The 21,610-nt window shown below is 39.4% G+C and overlaps 2 protein-coding genes across 3 annotated transcripts; one reads left to right on the plus strand and one right to left on the minus strand.

Moving 5' to 3' along the window:
• Positions 1 to 10,790: 10,790 nt before the first annotated feature.
• On the minus strand, positions 10,791 to 13,935 carry tmem208 (transmembrane protein 208). 2 transcript variants are annotated; one of them, XM_077595110.1, is made up of 6 exons: positions 13,768 to 13,935; positions 13,259 to 13,354; positions 13,065 to 13,124; positions 12,853 to 12,989; positions 12,686 to 12,770; positions 10,791 to 11,173 (listed from the first exon to the last, which is right to left on the minus strand). In XM_077595110.1, the coding sequence occupies exons 1-6, from the start codon at positions 13,771 to 13,773 to the stop codon at positions 11,036 to 11,038; spliced, it is 522 nt and encodes a 173-aa protein (XP_077451236.1). In that variant the 5' UTR covers positions 13,774 to 13,935; the 3' UTR covers positions 10,791 to 11,035. The 2 variants fall into 2 exon arrangements, with proteins under 2 accessions (XP_077451236.1, XP_077451237.1); XM_077595111.1 differs by lacking the exon at positions 13,768 to 13,935 and adding an exon at positions 13,567 to 13,709.
• A 980-nt stretch (positions 13,936 to 14,915) lies between these two features.
• Positions 14,916 to 20,774, plus strand: slc39a1 (solute carrier family 39 member 1). The gene is made up of 4 exons (XM_077594988.1): positions 14,916 to 15,292; positions 16,448 to 16,578; positions 16,762 to 17,076; positions 19,195 to 20,774. The coding sequence occupies exons 1-4, from the start codon at positions 15,178 to 15,180 to the stop codon at positions 19,546 to 19,548; spliced, it is 915 nt and encodes a 304-aa protein (XP_077451114.1). The 5' UTR covers positions 14,916 to 15,177; the 3' UTR covers positions 19,549 to 20,774.
• Positions 20,775 to 21,610: the final 836 nt, after the last annotated feature.

Genomic DNA, 21,610 nt, shown 5'->3' on the forward strand with positions numbered 1-21,610 from the left:
TTTGTGATGATGGATGCTGTAAATTTTAATAAACCATTGCATTGTGCAGAGGTATGTGGAAAGGTCATAATGTCGAGACCGGGGACACAGTTCATAGTGTTAAGTCATTTGTGAGCTTCCTTTTACATGATCTCCCTGTAGCTTTTATTTTGAAATATCTTGGACCAACTCTCTCTCTCTCTCTCTCTCTCTCTCTCTCTCTCTCTCTCTCGCTGTCTCTCTTGCTCTCTCTTTCTCACTTTCTTTAGCTCTCAACCTCTCTTTCTCTCTTACTCTCATTCTCTACCTTTCTCTCTCTCTCTCTCTCTCTCTCTCTCTCTCTCTCTCTCTCTCTCTCTCTCTCTCTGTCTTTCTCTCTCTCTCTTTTTCTCTCCCTCTTTCTCTCTTACTCTCTCTCTTTCTCTTATTCTCTCTCTTGCTCTCTCTTTCTGTCTTTCTCTAGCTCTCCACCTCTCTCCCTCTTTCTCATATTTTCTCTCCCTCTTTCTCATATTTTCTCTCTCCCTCTTTCTCATATTTTCTCTCTCCCTCTCTCTTTCTCTTATTCTCTCTCCCCTTTCTCTCTTATTCTCTCTCCCTCTCTGTCTTTCTGTGTTATTCTCTCTCTCTCTCTGTTGCTCTCTCTCTCTTTCTCTTTCTCTAGCTCGCCACCTTTCTCTTTCTTTCTCTCTGTCTCCCTCTTTCTCTCTGTTTCTCTTTTTCTTGCTCTCTCTTTTTTTCTCTTATTCTCTTTCTCTCGCTCTATCTTTCTGTCTTTCTCAAGCTCTCTGCCTCTCTCTCGCTCTCTTTCTCTCTTATTCTCTCTCTCCCTCTCTCTCGTTCTCTCTTATTCTCTCTCTCTTGCTCTCTTTCTCTTTTTCTCTAGCTCTCCACTTCGCTCCCTCTCTCTCTCTCTCTCTCGCTCTCTTTCTCTTTAGCTCTCCACTTCGCTCCCTCTCTCTCTCTTATTCTCTCTCTCTCTCTCTCCCTCTCTCTCTCTTTCTCTCTCTCCCTCTCTCTTCCTCTCTCTCTCCCGCTCTCTCTCTCTCTCTCTCTCTCTCTCTTTGGGTTCGTAGAGAAAGATGTGCAGCTTTGGATGAGTCCCGGCATCATGGGCCAGTCTAGACACTTTGGCGGCGTGGAGACACACTGATTGGTGGTGCAAACGGTTTCAAGTTTCTCAACTCTTAAAAAGTCTTAAGATCCTGCTTTGCTTCAATGGGAAATGGCAGGGACCCTTTCAACAGAAACTGAACAGAGAAAGTGTTACTAAAATATGGCCATATCTATTGCAATTAGGTGAGCAAAAATAAAGAAGACAGCTTACAGTATAGAAAGATGTACTAAAGCAACTCACCTACTGAAATGATGGTAGTGTTGTATGTATATTATGTTAGGTGCTTATGCATTTTTTTTTAATCTTGAATTTTTTTTCACAGTTGTTAATGGGAGTTCTTAAACTTTTTACATTGAGATGTACTTCCAAATACTTAGAAATAATTCATATTACAATTCAGCAGTGTCTTATGTATAAATGTAGAGGAAAATAATGCACAGCTACGATTTTAAGCCAAAGTATTATTCGTTATCTTTTGAAAATTAACAAAGAATCTATATACGTATATAGCTAAAAGAAAAAAATGGGATTTAATAATGACTAAAAATGAATGAAATAAAAAATGTGCTAAATTTTTACTTTTGTTTTAAATAAAAAATGATGATACAATTTACATCCTGCAGGAAATACTTATATATATTTTTTGTGGGTTTCCTGAGTATTGAAGGCTGATTTCATTAACATTTTTATCAGCAAAAAGGAAACTTGTATTTACATTTACAGTGCATGAGGCATTGTTTTGAAAGCCCTATTATTTTAAATATTGCCAGTCAAATTTAGGCATATGACCTATGCCTGGGATCATCAGTAGCATCAGGCTAGTCGTCCCTCTTGGGGTCACCATAACTGATTGATTGATGTGCCTTTAACTCATTGTTTATTTTTAGCTGAAGGAAACACTCTTAATATTACTGGTCAACAGCTTTGGCGGATCGTATAGTGGCATGCGGGCTAGTGTGAGTGGCCTGTCGCCAGCAGACTTCAACTCCGTGTGAAGACGGTGGAGTCATGTTGCACTGACTGAAAGACCGTATCATTGAAGGAGCAGGCGTGGGGAGTAGTGGGCTTTACTGGGCACCCGTCCAAAATGGGTTTCCTTCTGTAACTTAATCATACGCAGGGGTAGACAGTGGTAAAGAAGAGCTGGCTGACAGAGTACACTTCACTTTATATGTACTACTATATTGCTTTAAACTATACATTTTGTGTATTTCATTTATATTTGCATTTACACACCTATCTAGCGGGCAGGCCGTTGGTTGAGTGGTTAGCACGTCGAGCTCACAGCGGGAGACCTTTGTTCAAATCCAGGTCGGTCCACCTGGGTGGAGTTTGCATGTTCTCCTCAGGCCTGCGTGGGTTTTCTCCGGGTACTACGGTTTCCTACCACAATCCAAAGATATGCATGGTAGGCTGATTGGACACTCTAAATTGCCCCTAGGCATGAGTGGGAGCGTGAATGGTTGTTTGTCTCCTTGTAGCCTGGGATTGGCTGGCCACCAACTCAGGGTGTCCCCCGCCTCTGGCCCGAAGTCAGCCGGGATAGTCTCCAGCACCCCACCCCACCCCCGACCTTCGTGTGAAAAAATTTGTGAATGAATAACACAAAAAATAATAACAAAAATATACTGTGTCATGGCCCCAATAACCACAAACAACAAAATTTCCAAGTATTGAACACATTGCCTGGCATTGGCAATGATGGACGTCCAATTCATTAAAACTGGGAAGGATGGCTTTGAATTGTCATGTTTCAGTGCTACTGACAATTCTAAAGGTCCAGTCCATTTGGATTGGGAGAGGCAGATGGCGAATAATCAGTTGCCAATCCGCCGAGTCAAAATGGTCTGGACATTTCGCACGGCCAAATAGTAATAAAGAGTGTGAAGTACTTTTGGTAGTATATTTTACCAAGTTACTTCTCCGTATGTTGTGGCTGATTTGCGTGTTTCATGTCAACATTTGTGAAGCTTTGTCATTTCGTCGTCCAACAAAAACATTGTTGCGTGCATCGTAGTGATAAGGTGTGTTTGTGTGTTTTTTTGGGGTGTGTGGGAAGAGACGGGTGGGGTTTTTAGAAACTAGTGGGAGAGTAGACAGCGTGTCCAGCGGCAAACCGCCTCCCAAAATAAACGCCGTCCGCGCGTCTCCATGTCTGTTGGGGGGTAGACCTGAAGGCTCCCCAGCGGCAGCAGCGCAAGTGAGGAGTCTGGGGCCTCAGGAACAGCATGTCATCACCTTCATCACTCGCCTAATGGCCCTCCTTAAGACCAGAGACATGGCAGACTGCGTTGCTCCACCAAGGCGGCAGTTGACCTACACACACATGCGTACATAAACATGCTCACACAAGTACTTCAAGCCTCTTATGGCCTGACTGGAAAGACTCTAAGGCTCTCTTAGGAAAACATGTAGATAATGCTTTGCTAGTCTTCTGGACTTATGCCAGTCTGCTCTCTGCAAAGGTTTAGAACAACTAAACCTAATTAAGGTTTGCCAAAATGTGTGCATTGAAGGGGTAACATTAGACAACATCAATTATTCACTAACCCTCGAAACAGAGCCACCCAGTCCAAAGCTTAAAGGTCATCATACGTGGCTATGCGGTATGTTTACTTTCACATTATTGTTTTTTGTTTTGACTTCCACGTGGGGGAATGGTATCGGAGAAAACCAGGAAGGAAACAGGATAAAAACAAAGGAAGAGGAAGGGAACCCAGTGTGATGGAGCCAGTCCCGCTCACTGATCTCTGGGCAGGCCGCATTCACGGGGACATGGGCGCCACCGCCACGATAAATGGCCGCACTCGCTGATGGGTGACCTTTATTTTAATTTTAATTTTTGAGTAAAATGCGAACATACAAGGAGCACCAAATCATTAACAGTCAGGAGGCTGATCTGTTGTCACTGAGTTGCTATGGCAACTTAACATCAGTCACTCACACTGGCGGATGTCAGCATTCCAACATCTTGAAAAGCTCATCTATTTCGTGTGTTAGTTTGTAGTCGAAGGGTCTCAGTTTACTGAAATCATTGACCTTAGTCATGTGGTACTTTATCGTACTGTATCATCAGCGCTGGTATTTTTCATATGAATGACTTTTATTGATTTAAAATGACCTACACAAACCAATGTAGCATTAGTTGTTCATGTCTTCCTTATAAGGATATGAGCCAGATGCCCATCTTGCAAATTCAGACCCTGTGATGCTAGGCCAAGGAAATATTTTCGAGTCAGAAGCAAGATTATGACACTAAACTGAGATGTAAACTGTCATGTTGCTACACTTGTTTTTTCCTGCTTTTTAAAGAGCATTTTTATATTAAGATTTGCACTGATTATACCGCGAACAACTTTTAGGTCAGTGTGTTCCAGCGTCAAAACAAGGTTAAATGGAGTAGGCCTTGATGAACCTGAAGGAGCCAACACCCACACATTTGCCAAACATACTCTCAGCTCTGATTCTGTTTACTTAGTGGGGGCGAAATGTTGAAGGGAGAACACTCTGCGGAGCTTGTAATTGCTTGTGATTCCCTCCCCTGACTTCAAAGACCAGGATCACCGCAGTTCAAAGGTCAAAGGCTCCAGTCGTGCCCAAATGTCCCCCAATTTCCTGTTATGTCTGGTGAGCCAGGTCTAAAGGGATCTCAAATGTGAAGGTCGCTTACTTTAAAGTTCAATTTACAAGAGTTTGACTTAATTTTACTTTACACCAAACAACTAACACCAAGCAAAGCCACAAGCACAATAATGGAATATATATTTCAATTTGTTGACCTTGTCAGTCAAAAGTAAATCAAACCTCCGAAAGTCATCTAGTTTTTGTTTTCTTCCTCCTGAATCGACTAAAACACTGGAGGCCATTTTTAGGAAGTTGCATGCAAAGAATCTGCGGCAAGCCTTGTAAATGGCATGCATGCTCAACTCCCTTATTTCATCTTGTCAGGACAAACCCCTTTTTACTGCCATCCACGGCACACAAGACGCTCTTCCTTTGCTCTTCGCTCCAAATTTAAGCGGCAGCCAAGAAGGACTCTCTCATGCTGTAAATTATCCCAGGATGATGTCCAACAGCCCAAAATGGAAAGTGAGTTAAAGAGCGGAAAATTGTGTGGATGTTTTACTGAAGGTTTTACTTAAGGTAACCATTGGAAGGGTATCTGCAGAAGAGTTAAAATTAAGAGTCATAACAAATCTAAGACGTGTGCCGTATTTTCTGCACTACAAGGCGCACCGGATTATTTGTCATACCTTCAATGAATGGCCTATTTTAAAATTTGTTTACATAAAATGCTGCACTATTAGTAGTGGTGGTGGTAGTGGTAGTAGTAATAGTGGTAGTGTTGGGTTAGTGGTGGTAGTAGTAGTAGTAGTAGTAGTAGTAGTAGTAGTAATAGTAGTAGTAGTAGTAATAGTAGTAGCAGTAGTAGTAGTAGTAGTAATAGTAGTAGCAGTAGTAGTAGTAGTAGTAGTAGTAGTAATAGTAGTAGTAGTAGTAGGAGTAGTAGTAGTAGTAGTAGTAGTAATAGTAGTAGTAGTAGTAGTAGTAGTAGTAGTAGTAATAGTAGTAGTAGTAGTAGTAGCAGTGGCGGCGGTCGGTGCATTTTCTGGTAGCGCCTTCAACGTATCAATCCAACCCTCAAAAACTATTTTCTGGCTATAAAACCGCTACTGCAGCTACAGCTGCGACACAAAAAATAATCAATAAATTAATGCACAAAAATGGGGTAAAATCCACTTCCTAGCAGCATTTCATGATTAAATACAAATACTGGAGCTTTTCAGACATTAAAACCAGGCCGGGGGGTGATTTTCCCGGGAAAAGACAGCGATGAACGTCAATGGCGTACAGGCAAACTTTGCCCGAGAATAGGGTAAAATCCAGTCGGAAACAGCATTTATTGATTAAATACAAATACTGGAGCTTTTTAGAAATCAGAACCGGGCCCGGAGTATCATTTCCCTGGTAAAAAGACAGCGATGAACGTCAATACGTCCATACGTGAAATGACAAAAATGCACTAAAATTAGGTAAAATCCACTTCCTAGCATCATTTATTGATTGAATACAAATACTGGAGCTTTTGAGACATTACAACCAGGCCAGGGGGGTTATTTTTCTCGGGAAAAGACAGCGATGGACGTCAATGGCGAAACGCCAAAAATTAAACTGGGGTAAAATGGGGTAAAATCCACTTCCTAGCAGCATTTTGTGATTAAATACAAACACTGGAGCTTTTCAAATATCAGAACTGGGCCCACAATTGAAATATTATTTAGGAATAAAGCCATATTATGCTCACCAAAAATTCTTTTTAACTGTACACAATATCCATCCTCCTTTCTTCCTACTTTCCTATCGCCATCGAAGCTAATGATAAAAGTCGAGCCTGTCCTGTCATATTTCCGGCATAGTCCGTTTTGAAAATGGCTTTAAATCAACACAACAATATATTTGATGGTGCAGCTAAGTTAGCATACTGAAAGTGGCGCGCACACACCATTTTCCCGGCTGTAACAGGCTTGCTAGCTTCGGAGTTGACCGCCCTTTCTTAATGAATGATGTCCATTTTTTTCTGGAAAAGTCTGTCTGGAAAATAGCTTTGTGAGAGAAATCTGCAACAGAATCCATTTGTTTTTGCCACTGTCGGCCATTGTGGGTGGAGTTTGCGATCTCTGTCTGCGGCCCGCCTACTAGCCAATCATAGTTGCTGAAAGCAATGGCATATCCCAGCCAGCAAAATGCTAATGCGTATGAAAAAGCATTGTGGGGTTGCCAACTCGAAATCTGATTGGTTAAAAGCAACAGTCTAGTTTAATGCAGCAGAGCCCGCAGAACTGATTGTGAAGGCTTTGAGGCAGATCTGATCTGGCAACAAATAATGGCTGAAATGTGATTGGTTAAATGCTTCAATATGAAAACACATCTGGAAGCAGTGCAACCAGGGGGAAAAGCAATGAAAGGAAGCTAACAGACAATTTGGAATAATAGAACGTATTGATGGACAAAATATAATATGATTCAGATATTTCTTAGGCCAGCAAAGAAGGCCTTGAAGGCCCTGACGGCCCGCCACTGATATATATATATATATATATATATATACATACATATATATACATATATATGTATATATATATATATATATATATATATATATATATATATATATATATATATATATATATGTGTATATACACACACGCATCATTCTTTTCCATACCATACAAGGAGCCTTGTGAGGCACAGAAAATGAGTGAATTATTCTGCTAAACTCACCAATACTCCACTTTATGGTGATACTATAAACCAAGTAAGGCCTTCATTTTGGACAATCCAATGAAAGCAAAGATCTTTTAATGTGGCTTGGACATCCTGGGTTGGAATATTAAATAAGACTCAATGTTAGATATCTTCCGATGAAAACTACTGTATATGTTGATTTCAGATGCAGTTGGGGAAAATGTGTGTGAGCAGCCCCAGTGCTAAATTACCCTGAAACCTGTTCCCTCTCAAAGGCCACATGTGGAATTGGCCCTGACAAGTGGATGCCGTACTGCTCTCATTTTGGTGACTTTGTTTACGACCCTATAATAGAGACAGCATAGGGCCTCAGGGCAGGACAGAGCCGAAGCAAAAGCAGTCATTCTGGAAAGGTTTACTGATGTTTCCGGAGAAGAATAACCATAGCTAAAAGTAACCCGTTGGAGTGACTGCATGAAATGAATTAACTCCAATTGGGTTGCTTGTTGGTATTTTTATTTTCTTCCGCTGATTGACTTTGCAACCAATGGAAGAAATGCATCAGTAGGTAGTAGTTTGTCGAGTTATGCGACTTACATATGTAATTACATGAGAAATCTGTAATTATATGGCGGACGGACCGACAAGTTGCACTAGCCAACTCTCTCATTTTACATTAAGAGCACAATCATAGAGACACTTTGTTTATAAAAAGATACCTCTATTTACCTCTCATTTTACCAGTATATAGGGGGGGCGGCGGTTGAGTGGCTAGCACGTTGGCCTCACAGCTCTGGGGTTCTGGGTTCAAATCCACCTGTGTGGAGTTTCCATGTTCTCCCCAGGCCTGCATGGGTGTCATCCGGGTACTCCGGTTTCCTCCCACATTCCAAAAAACATTCATTCATGGTTGGCTGATTGGACACTTTAAATTGCCCATTGGTATGGGTGTGAGTGTGCATGGTTGTCTGTCTCCTTGTGCCCTGCGATCGATATGCTCCAGCACCCCCTGCGACCCTAATGAGGATAAGCAGTTCAGAAAATGAATGAATATACTTGTATAATGACAATAAAAGCATTCAATTTAATAACACTGAAGAAATGACACTTTGATACAATGTATTACGTTGCTTAATACGTCGATCGACGACGTACTATTTATTGGTAGGTCGCATGACAATATGATGTGATCAACAGATTGAATGATGTAGTAAAAAATGTTATGTGGAACTTGAGCTGGGAAACATCGCCATCGTGCGTCCAAGCAGGATTACTACCTGCCTAGACTATCTTGGCTCATGTTGACATCAGGTAAATCAGCATGCATAACTCCTTGAAAAGTAGATCTTTCATGAAAAAACATTTTAGCACCCACGATGTATAGTATTTACTGTAGAGCTTGGATAATAACAGAAATGTATTGCACTTGCAAAATAACTGAAAACATAGAAATGAATGTGTCAAATCTTGCATTCAACAAAAGTACACTCCAAGTGAAAATCTGAAAATTCCTACCTCCCTGTGTAATGTAACCAGTTAGTGTAACTAATTAAGTGTTGTGTTAGTCATTAGGGCAAAACATCTCCACTTTAGTGTCATCAAAGCACAGGAAATGTCTCCATCAAATCGGAACTTTCAACTAAACACAGAATAAAGAACGAAACAACAACAAACTGCTGTAATTTTGCAGTTTTTAAAAGAGCGTGATGCCATCAGCAAGTCATTTGATCCAATTTCATTCATTTTTTTTAACTGTGATGTCATCAGTAAGATAAAGAAAGTCTTTAGTGTTTATCAAAGGCATCATCTTTTGACATATGACACTTTATGTCCTCATCCCTATAAAAACTCAGTTTTTTTTTCCATACGTTTATTATTTATTCAACAAATGCCAAGGAAATAGACCACTTTTACTCAGTGTGCATAGAGTTAAGCAGGTAAGGAACTTTTTTTATTCAACTACAATATAGTGGTGTTGTGTATTTGTATATAAGTTTGCTGTCCTTTGTTTTACACATGAAATGAAAAAAATAAATTCTGAAATCTTGTTCTTTTTTTTCATTTGATAGTACTTTAAACATTGGTGACTGATGACTTTTACACTTGCAATAATGCAAAATACACATTTAATGTCATTGTTCTTGTGCTATCCATTATTCCTGTTTTGTACACATTGACATTTTTTTAAATGCTAATGTTAAGCCTATGCTTTTATTTGCTGGTGTATGAATTACTCATTGATTTACTCCTTTAATAAGGCAAAATTTACCGTTACTGGGCTCAGTGTACTCTTGTTTATTCTGGCCAGGATTTACACGACAACGATGCGCCGCCTCCTTTGGCCTTTTGTCCTCCTGGGAGTGCTTTGCAGCATTTCTCCAGCATGTCCACTGAAAATCAGCATGGGAAGGAGCCCTTACTACGCCGCCAGGGGGTCCGTTGCCCATCTGACCTGTACATTCTCTGGCACCGTGAAATCTCAGCAGGCCTACGAGGTCTTGTGGACGATCGTGTCTGGGGACGGAGAAGAGCAGCCCATCATTTGGCTCACTGACGGCCAATTGTATACTGATATGTACAAGCCGTTGGAGAGGAGGGTCCGCTTCACATCGGCAGAACCCCAAAAGGGCGACGCATCCATCAACATCAAAGATGTTCGTCTCTCGGATACATATATTTATCACTGTTTTGTGAAGATTTTACCAGAAATGGGCCAAGACAACGTCAACCTGGTGGTGATTGAGCCACCCAGTAATCCTCTGTGCAGTGTGTACGAAGAAGACCGTGACATGAGGCTCGAGTGTAGATCGCCACAGCCCAGCATTGAAGGTTTGAAATACATCTGGAGCAAGACCAACGAAAAGCAGGTCTTGTCTAATCAAGGCATTGTGGGCCCAACTGGGAGCACCTTACACTTGACCAACGTCACCCTCGAGGAGTGTGGAAGCTATCGCTGCACGGTCGAAAGCATAGTGGCTACCAAACACTGTGTCCTCGCCCTCAGCTGTCCATTGCTCCAAGATCCGAATTGTCCTAATCCACAGATGCTGACAACCAGTGCAATGGTCACTATCACAACCACTGTTACCACCATGGTCGTTGTCCCAATTGTCGTCGCTGTAGTCATCTACTGCCGACGAAAATTGAAATCTCAGGACATTGCTAATTCGTTACATAATTTTGCGTGAGACAACAGACAAATTGCGATTATCTCACGTCGACAATGTTCATTTTGTCTTGAACTACGTTATATATTTTTTATTTACTCCTGTTTCATCTAATAAACGTAAGAGCCCGACATTAAAAACACTATCTCACTGTTTCACCATGAAATCGTAGGAAAAATCACATAAAACTATGATTTTTATAAACTCTTTGTAACTCACAAACAATCAACATTGTTGAGCAGTATGACATGATTAAAAGAAAAAAACTATAGACCAAAACATCCCATGACTTGCAGCATTTAATTAAAATTCACAAGAGACCGACAATTTTACACGAGTTCAAAGCAATTGTCATTTAGGACGCGAACTTGGATTAAGTGCAGGAAGAAAAACAAACATGGAAATAACAGCAAATCTAGTCAGATTTGCATTGAATTGACAAACAAAACGCATTCTAGGTAATAATTTAGGATGATATCATTGATCCTGTGCGTATAAAAAAAACGGCTTCGTTTGCTCTGCAGAATCAGAATCTCTTCATCTGTCGACGCTCTTGTCGCCTCTGCTTTTTCTCGTTCACTTCCTCTGGTGCTGAAGGGCTCTCTGCGCAAAACCAGGGGCCGAGAATGTTCACCCACAGCAGGTGAGCGGCACGTGCTGGCGCCTGGGAATAGATACATACATTTTATATCAAAGGAGCCTTCGGGACACTTGAGAACACTTTACAACCGAATTTACAGATATAAAATAACAGTCAACAAAGCACAGATTAAAAGCAAAAGCAAGATAAAAAGGAGAAGCAATACAAAAAAAACAAGAGAGGATCATGTTCGATATGATCATTGAATCGGATATGTTTGGAGTCTGGATTTAAAAAGAGAAAAAGCAGTTACAGTCACCTCGATATACGAGTGCCCCGACATACGAGCAATTTGAGATACGAGTAAATGTTTGGGCAAATAGTTATCTTGAGATACGAGACAAATTTTGATATACGAGCATCCAGCGGATGCGAGAGGCTGCTCATAAGAACATCATGGGCACTGTCTTTCTGGTCGCAACTCCCTCATGTAATGTCTCTACGAGCACTGGGCAGAGCCTTGCATTTTTTCTGTGTTTTTTTTCCCGTTAGTCAGTGTGACTGGCGGAGCGATCGCTAATACAAGGAGTATATACTACTTCTGGTTGGCAAGTGGTCGTGCGTTATCCTATTGTGAGGACATTTGTGTGCATCATTTTGGGAATATTTTGAAGGGAAGACAAATGCAAACAACCCTCAATAGGTTGCATCTGAAAGTCAGGGTGGAGGCGGGGAAAATAGAGCAAACCCGGCAGAAGAAAGGTATCAAAATTTAAAACAAGAGTAGAATTAAGTTTAGTGTAAAGTTAGATTAAACTTATTTGTGAGTGTCTGCATCATAATCCAAGTTCATTGAAATTTGTTTATGTTATGTTACGAGCGTGTTGCCGTGCAAAAATAATAAAAATGTTTTTCCAATCCAATATCCTGTTTTTGGTGTTTTTTTCAGGTCTAATTTTAGTACTATTAAACACATTTCAGTACTATTAAACCACTAGTTATTTGTTACTTTGTTAATAGATGGCAAATTAGAACAAATAATGTTTTTCCAATCCAATATCCTGTTTTTGGTGTTTTTTTCAGATGGTTGGAACGAATTAATTTGTTTTTAGCTCATTCCTATGGGAAACGTTCATTTGAGTTACGAGTAAATCCATATACGAGCTCAGTCCCGGAACGAACTAAGCTCGTATCTCGAGGTACCACTGTATACTGTAAAGACTGTAAAATGGGAGCAGGTCGTGAATAGCTACTACCGTATGTGTTCGAGTATAACATGCACCCGTGTATAACGCGCACCCATAATTTGTGACTAAAAATTGGGGTAATTTTTTCTCTCTCCAGTTTTTCTCAGCTGACACCAAAATATTGCACCGGCAAGAGACAAAGCGATCGGTAACCGGATTTAATGAATAGTGAGCGGCGAAATAGATAAGAGGTGAAACGGGTGGGCAATAACAATGGAAAAATGATTTTGTGAGCGATTGAGGACTCCTGCAAGGTCGACAAAAACTAGGATGACACTAAAGCGGAATCAGAAACTATAAGGAGGTTAAGCAAATTATTGATAAATACATTTTAGTATTCATCGCTTACCAGCAACCAGAGATACCAAAAATATGAGGAGATGCAGCTGAGCACTTGCACAAACACTGTGAGTAGGATGATGTCCTTAAGGTGTCTGGAGGCAAAAAAAATATTTTGAAAAGTCATACTACAGTAGTCAAATAAAACCTGATTATTAATGTTGTATGATGACTCACTCTGCCATTCCCTGCTCCATGTTTAAGTCTATTCCTCCATCAAGGAGACTACCATCGTCAGCAAACACTGGTTTGGCCATTGTGGACATGGAGCGGTAACTCCCAACATACACAGCTAGCGCAAATGCAAACAACAGCTAAAAAGGGACGAGAAAACAAAATTTTGAGAGAATAGTTTGCCCACAAAAGCAGATTATGACTGCAATACTCACCCATGTCCAAAATGAAGATGAATTGTAAAAGATCAAAAAGTTTACAGCAACATAGATGGCCTGCGCAAAATCAGTGACAAAAGTTAGCAATTGACGTTACGCAAAGGCTGAATATTGTCTTGCCATTTAAATCCGGGTGACATTTTTGTGAAAATAGCTTTTCGGGGAAAAACTAATGCAGGATTTGTGCTTACATTGGCTCCCAGAATGACTCTTGTGTAGAACTTGAGGGTTGCCTCATTCTCCTCCAAAATCTGCTTTTTGCCCTTTGTACCAACTTTTCCTTTGGGCTGCAAAAAAAAGAGGGGGAAATTAGCCAAAGCTGTTATAATTACAATTTCCTGTGAATGAATGATTTAAAATCAAATACTTTTGATTCTTCATTTATTGCAAATTTGTTTTGAAAGTATTTACGACTTTACAATGTTGTATACAACACACTATCATATCTTTAAGTTTATCCGTAAAAAACATTTGCTTCCCATAAAAATAAGAAAGACACCTGAATGATTATGCAATAGTATTGTAGAATTGTGGAATATTATTTAGGGGCAAAAAAAGAAAAAAAAAGAGAAGGTGCTCCATGTAAACGGAGCGACATTTCACTCTCTGGTCTCAAACGTGGCCAACCGACGCTACAATACGTACTAGAGTCAGTGCAAAAAATATATATATTTATATATATACACGTGTGAAACCTTACCGCCATGAGAAATACTTGTGGTCGCTTCCACTATTTTTTTTACACGGCGTCCAGTAACCCCCCCTTTTATTACCTTTACGCTACTGCATTGAAAACTTAAGACAAAATTGTTACAGTAAGAAATCTTGTAACACATCAGCGCTCTACACATGGATATGACATAAAATGTTAGATATCAATACATGGTGTCGGCGGCGAAGGCGATTGGCAGCCATTTTGGATCAGAAAACAGCTCCAGATGGCTTTAAAATGCCACGTTTAATTTTACTGACCCTTGAGTGTATGACAAAACAATCATTTTGAAAAAGGTTTAAAATAGATTATATAACTTTCAAAGTTGACTAGCGTATATGTTTATGGATTTGCTCCGAAGCAAAATGGCAGTTAGGCAACCACGGCCGTCCATGTTGGGTTACAGAAAGCAAGACTCTAGTCTTTTAAAGGTGATGTCTACCGTCTGATGCGCCTGGGAGCAGCATGTCCGGTGCGTGAATTAAACGTCATCACTGTCACATGACTCATGCAAAGCCTGTAAAAAATGAAATATAGTGGAAGTTTACTCTCTAGTCTAGTGGATTCTTATTTTACACCCATTATAAATTGTGCAAAAAAATATCATTTAACACAAACCATGATTGTCCATGTTATTGTGTATTGCATTATTTTTATGTATTTATTTTTAATTATTGTATATTATGTATTGCTTTGCACTCGTGTAATTTTACATATACAAAACAAGTTTTCAAATTCATTCTTTTTTTAGTTACCCCATCCAAAACTATGCACCAGGGAAAGCCCACTTGTTTTATGGAAGTTTTATTTCCGGCAATTCTGTATGGAAGCATATTGCATTCATTTAGGGGGGAAATTAAAAGCCCTGACCATTTTTGAATTTCTTTTTTTTTTTAGTTTTGAGGGATTTTTTTAAAACTCTGTTTTTCCAAAATAATTTATTTTCTGGGGTTGTTTTTAGATATTTTTTTTCAACCTCCGTTTTTCATATTAATTTATTTTGAATGTTTTTTAATTAATCCTGAGTGTGACATCATTTTTATAATTAATTACTCAGTATATTTATGTAAAACATCATACTGACATTCCACTCCCTTTTCTACATTTATAGATGTACTAGTTTAAAATGGCTCTGAAGGAAGTTTGCAACGGAAGCCACATCCAAGATGGCGGAGGTGTGAACGCATACTAGCACAAAAGCCAACCCCTCACGAGGCGTCCACGGCCTGTTTACATGGTCACCAGCATTGTTTCTTCTACCGTAGAAGGAGGGGCGATTGATTCTCCGACACGACACTATGGTTTATCATCTGTTTGTTTTGCCAAATTAGTTTTATGTAGCCTCCCAAGTAACTTCATACGTGGTCGGTTAGGCAGCAAGCCTTCCTCTGACACACGATGGATTATTTGCTTCAAGTGAAAATAGGCGCTCTGGTCGGTTTGTTGCTACTAACGCTTCTTTTCGGATTTATTCCCGCAAGAGTCAAATGGTTCCGAGATACAAACGGGACAGGTGAGTGGAATGATTTATTTCTATTAAATCTCACCTTTACTTTAGTATGAACATGTATACGCATAGCGGAAAGAAATAACGTTTTTCTCGTTAAGTTTTCCAAGTGAAGAGTCACGTGGTTAGAGTAATGGCCAGTGATTTTATCAATTTTGAAAATGAAAACGTGAGTATTTCGATGGGATTACTATGACTTAATTGTCGATAAGCAGTTTATGGAAACATATAGTACATATTTATTATTTCTTCATAATATAAACCGAAGGTGGTTTTCATCGTGACCATGTCCAAAAAGTCGATCTAGTCTATTGTGGAAGTGAAAGTATTACTTCTCTAGAACTTTTGATGGGGTCAACAAGAATCAGTTCTCCAGACCTTGTATTTATTGATGAAGTAAATATTTGCTGGTGTTGCACCGATACCAATACTAGTACTGGTAGGGTGTTCTGTTGGGTTTAAGTCCTCGTTACATTTTGCCGAGCATGCGCATGACCCCAACAAGTCTAATGTCTTTAGGAATTGTATTTTATTGTTTTATTTATTTATTAATTTTATTTAATTTAAAAAATGTATGTCATAACAAAGTATTATGTCTGTTTTGAGTGTGCCCAGTTTTTTAATTAATATTCTTTTTAAAACACTGATATGAACTTCCATTTTTGACTCCAACGTCATTGCTGTAAGTGTGTAAAATTTTGAAAGTGTAGTTATTTTATAGAGCCTTCACAATCTATTATCTATGCACAAAAACAGCAAATAGGAATATTATTAATATTGCAAGATAAGGGCTGGGCTCCAGTTTTGCTGCTGTCAACAGTGGGGAGCTTAGTACTTTGACAGGGAGCCCAAATCGACAGAACAGTGGCACTAAAATGACGTGATTAATATTAGCGCTGTGACATATATATAGGTATATCATTCATATCTGCATATATATATACACACACATATACATACACAACATGCTATCGGAATCACCATTGGGGATGCCAAATAACGGTATCGATGCAACCCTAATATATTTACTTATTAACTATTTTTATGTGAGAATGGAATATGATTAGTTTTTGTTAGATTTCTTTCATCAAATTGGATGAACAAATAAGCTTGTGTGATACATTTCAGTTTGCAAATGACATTTCTGTCTTGCATTTTCAGAGACCCATCGCACAGTTCTGAGTCTGATCAGCTGCTTCGCCGGTGGAGTTTTTTTGGCAGCATGTTTGCTCGATATCATTCCAGATTATCTGGAAGACATCAATGCTGTGCTGGAATCCAACATGATAGAGGTGAACTTTAACATACTCTGTTCCCGCATCCAGTAGCATTACAATCATTTAAATATAATTTCTTTTTTAATGAGGAGGTTTCATAGCCATTAACTGCAATAATAATACGTCGGTGATACCAAGAATTGTGCCTCAACAAAACATTGTGACCAACTAATGTTATTGTTTGTGTCACATATGTAGACCAGTTTCCCCCTCCCTGAGTTCATCATGGCTGCAGGCTTCTTCACTGTCCTCATCTTGGAGAGGATTGTCCTCAACTGTCGTGAGAGGGATGGGACTCTGGGCGAGCGGGAACCCCTTGTCCAGGAAAACAGGAATGGCCACGGCCACACGCACGTTACCTCCTTGACTTCAGATCTAGAAAGCAGCGGCCACCACGTCCACGTTGACTTTCAGGCCCACTCGCCTTTTCGCTCCTTGATGCTCTTTCTCTCGCTGTCGCTGCACTCGGTTTTTGAGGGGCTCGCTATTGGCCTGCAGAGCACTGACTCAAAGGTAAGAAAACAGAATCGACCTATGCTGGTCGCTGGTGCTGTCCATTAATCAAAAAATAATCGAAAAATCGGCGACTCTTGATAATCTATCAGTTCTTTAAAACATTGTCTAATGTTTGCATTGTGAAGATCTTCAAAAGTAATTAATTTTTTACAGTTTTTTTAACAATTAAAGAAATGTGAGATTGGAGGTAAAAAATGATCCTGTAACAAAGATTAAAAAAAATATTGACGAGCGCAACCTTTGAGCTGCCGATCGAGCTACGTTTATTGTTGCAATCCAAGCAAACAAGACAGAGGCTAACAAATGACACACTAGCGTTAGCAATGTTGTCATAAACATGGAGTATGTGTTGTTTCCAACCTATGCGTATTGCAAAAGTGATACGAGGAAAAGGCACACTCTTTAAATGTGAGACTTTTGAATTGCCCTGCAATTCAGATGGTGCACAAATAATTATTTTCAGGGAGGTAGGAAGAATATAACTGTGTTCTGTGCCCTAGTTTTGTTTTTACTGCCATGACCGGAGGGAAGGAGGAGTACTTTCTGAACAATTTTTCCCAACATTTAAACACACTTGCAAATATCTCATTTAGTAATCCATTGTCGGTATCAACATACAAAGGTGATTTTATTCCCTCATCCATTTTAATCTCAATTACTGACGACATATGTAGGCCTATAATGACCAATTTTTGCCTATGTCAATCAACCTCCATTCTAAACAACGCGGTACGAGCAGGCAAACTTTGTTTCTTAGTCCAAATTTAAATTTACCGTGCATGAAAGTAATACAGGAAAACTCAAAAGCATAACAATAGTTGAGGATAAATTGTGCAACTTTGACGTCTGTCACAATCTAAAGTTTTACGGGCTTGAGTTTTAAAATGGCTTAACTGTTGAGAACCGTCTTAATGAAAAATATATCAAATTATTGATAGAATAATCAATTCTACAAACTGCTGATAGTTACAGCCCAATATAGATTCTATTTTTTTTTACCGCATTCTGTTTTTTTTGCTTTTTCATACATTCGTTGGTGTAGTGTTTATACAATATGCTATATGCGACAAACCACAAAAAATGCTAACTGGTAAAAAGAGACGACTTTTATCTCCATGTCAGAAAAGTATTAGATATACATTTTAAAAGGACTTTCCAGTTTCTGCTCAAGTGCAAGACAAGAAAGGAATCTTGTGGTCATGAGACTTAGGTATGGCCATCACAAGACCCTCAGGACCTCTTGGCTATATATTATCCTTCATTCCGGGCTCATAAGCAAGAGTAAATGTTTATAGAAGGGTTCTCACAATGTTATAGTAACAGTGGTAATATTGTTGCAAGTAGTGTAGCAACAGGGATCACAGTTTGTCCACAATTCGGTCTGCGTTTTAGTCACCATTAGTGCATTCATGTCAATCATTGCAGTATGACATCGATTATTATACTTACTTTATCACGCTGTCTTTGTGTGATGTTGTAATTATGGTAAATCCCACTTGTCAAGTTGAAACTTGCCAGTGAACGCCTCAAGTCATATTTTCTTCTGGAGAACTGGGAATTTATTATGATACCCGAGTTTCCGAGATGAGACAACCTTTTACCTTTCAAATTGGAAAAGGTGTGGTTTAGAGTGCGTGAAATGCGGTAATAGCCCTTAAACTGATTTCCCCCGTCAACAAACCAAAATGAAATCTGTTTTTTATTATTATTTTTGCGGCATCTACGAAAGCACACGGACAGGACGTGATTTGTAAATAGCAATTAGCTAGTGCCTAGTAGTAAGGATAATTTTTCCCAGAGCACGTTGTAACACGCGTTGAGTGTCCGATCCCATATGACTAGGTGCACCAATATTGCCACATGTGTGGGTTCAATGCCTGCAATTTGACTGCCAGGAAAAATGTTGAGGAATGGATAAACAGAGGCTATATTCCTTTCAGACCTGAAGGACATGAGTAATTAATTGCTTTGTGCTGTTTTGTCACGTTACAAAAGAAGAGTCAGTGACGACAGAGGAATTTATCAACTTCTGTCCTCGGGCCACATGGAGTATTAAAATGAATTACCGAGAGTGTTGAAGAAATCACCCGTTTAAATGAATAATTGTCCACGCAGGTGTTGGAGATCTGCATCGCCATTTTAGTCCACAAGACCATCATCGTGTTCAGCCTGTCAGTCAAGCTAATCCAGAGTGCAATACGCCCCAAGTGGGTGGCCGCTTACATCGGCGTGTTCGCCGTCATGACCCCTCTGGGCATCGCCATTGGCATCAGCGTGATTGAGGCCCAGTTGGCGGCCGGCACGCTCATCCAATCCATCCTGGAGGGCATGGCTGCGGGGACCTTCATCTACATCACCTTCCTGGAGATTCTCCCACATGAGCTCAACTCTCCTGGGAAGCAGCTGCTCAAGGTGCTCTTCATTCTGCTGGGCTTCAGTGTCATGGGGTCACTCACATTTTTGGGCTGAGAGCACCAGATCCTCAAGTCAAGCAAGACGTTGGCTTTGTGTAACTAATGTGACTTTTTTTTCCTCCACGCGAAGAAAGCGTTTTGGATGCAGGACCTGACTTTTCAATCCATTCTCAACCGGAAGATTTTTTTAAATGAACACAGTAATAATGCTTGATTGTTTTAGACACTTTATTATACTTTTAAAAAGATTTTTTGTGAACTTTGACTATTTTAGTTTGTTAATTCTATGTGAAAATGGCTTGTTTATTCATCAAGTAAGGTACGGGTAAAACGCAGTATGGCCGAACCTAAACATGACTAGCATTCAATTTCAACTCGAGTGTAAACCCTGATGAACATAATTTCATCCAGTTATGTTACATTATCAACAATTTCATTTTGTGTGTTTATATGTGCTGTATTGAAATCAAATGAAAAGTTTTTGCTCTAAAGGTGCCTTCATTGTTGCTTTAAGTACCATATTTACTTGCATATAAGCTGCCCCCGTGTAAAAACTGCACCCTTAAAATGGCCGTAAAATTGTTGAATTTTAAATTTATTCTCATAAGCTACCCCTGATTTGCAAATTTCCCATCTGTATATGGTTTTAATAGGGAGTACAAATGTGTTACTTTGAAGGGAAAATCTTAAGAAAAATCATAACACGTGGTATTTCTGAAATACTGTATGAGCAAAAGCACATTTTTAGGCTCAATATCATGAGTTCAGTCATCCAGTAATGGTCGTTTTCTCACTGCAAAACAGGAAATAACCAACAAATAGTAAATGTTACTTTGGCGACATCTACTGGTGAAAAATAATATAGCAAGTTTTTTGCACATACAAGCCATACCCGTGATTCAGTCATCATTTTTTTAGTTAGAAATATGGCTTAAATGTGAGAAAATATGGTAATTCCAGTTTTTTGTCTTTGCTGCTGCTAGTCTATCACTGACCTCATGAAATCTTTTTTATGCTGTTTTTTTAATACAATGACTTTTTAGTCAACTGATATTTTGTTGCGCACATGATTCATAAAAAAAACCTAAGTTTGATTTATTATGAGCGCTAGCATTGTTGTAGCTGTCTTCCTGATGCCTTAAATATTGTGACCAAAAGAAAACAGAATGCAATGAAGAGAAATCATGATTGTTATTTGCACTTTTTAAAAAGAACAAGGACAACTAATGCAATGTACTTATTTGTTATAGTCTCAATAAATACAGAGAACTGTCATAATAACATGTTTTCTAATTTGTGTTCAACATACATAGTACATCACTTTCATTTGATGACAGACACTTATTTTTAGGTCCTGGTCGAATAAATCGTTTTCATTCATTTTCTGAACAAGGGTTGTGGGGGGTGCTGGAGCCCTTGGTGGGCAGCCAATCACAGGGCACGAGGAGACACAACCATTCACGCTGACAACTCATACCTTGGGGCATTTTAGAGTATTCAACCTGCCTACGATGCTTGTTTTTGGAATGTGGGAGGAAACCGGTGTACCCGGAGAAAACCCACGCAGGCCCGGGGGGAACATGCAAACACGTAACATACAACACTTTATTTTTTTTACCTTGATTTGTGATCGAAAAGTACTGCATGCTAGTATTCAACTAGAGGGAAGGCTTATGCCTTTCGGTCAACTGTGTTGATGAGGAACTTGAACTAACCACCCTTTGTTCACCCACTATGGAGTCATATGACCAAGAACTGCATGCCTGTTTAAAGTTGTGGAATATACTGTCCAACAAAGCCTTACACCGCCAGTGATTATTTGGCCTGAAGTGGGGGATAGGCTCCAGCACCCTGCCACCCTGACAATGATCAATTCTGTTGAAAATGAATGAAACGAATACATTTTACATTAAGAAAAAATTATACAGAAATTTAGGCCTATTATTTAATCCACGTCATGCACTATATATTCAAAACGAGTTTATTGTTACTGTATTTAGTTTGAACTTTAGAAATTGTGACAGAGTGACCACGACACGCTCTACTTTGAGTCGCTTATTATGATGGTATCACATTTATGGGAAAATACATAATTGGCTGTACGAGTATCATTCTGT

The sequence above is a fragment of the Stigmatopora argus genome, chromosome 2 (assembly GCF_051989625.1).
Source record: "Stigmatopora argus isolate UIUO_Sarg chromosome 2, RoL_Sarg_1.0, whole genome shotgun sequence".
NCBI classification, from domain to species: Eukaryota; Metazoa; Chordata; class Actinopteri; order Syngnathiformes; family Syngnathidae; genus Stigmatopora; species Stigmatopora argus.

Coding starts and splice junctions, on each gene's coding strand:
- tmem208 (XM_077595110.1), bottom strand. Junction 13,125..13,258: donor GAGTCATTCTGGGAGCCAAT/GTAAGCACAAAT, acceptor GATTTTGCGCAG/GCCATCTATGTTGCTGTAAA. Junction 12,771..12,852: donor ATGGAGCAGGGAATGGCAGA/GTGAGTCATCAT, acceptor TTTTGCCTCCAG/ACACCTTAAGGACATCATCC.
- slc39a1 (XM_077594988.1), top strand. CDS start 15,178: ATGGATTATTTGCTTCAAGTGAAAATAGGCGCTCTGGTCGGTTTGTTG. Junction 15,293..16,447: donor CCGAGATACAAACGGGACAG/GTGAGTGGAATG, acceptor TTGCATTTTCAG/AGACCCATCGCACAGTTCTG. Junction 17,077..19,194: donor TGCAGAGCACTGACTCAAAG/GTAAGAAAACAG, acceptor TTGTCCACGCAG/GTGTTGGAGATCTGCATCGC.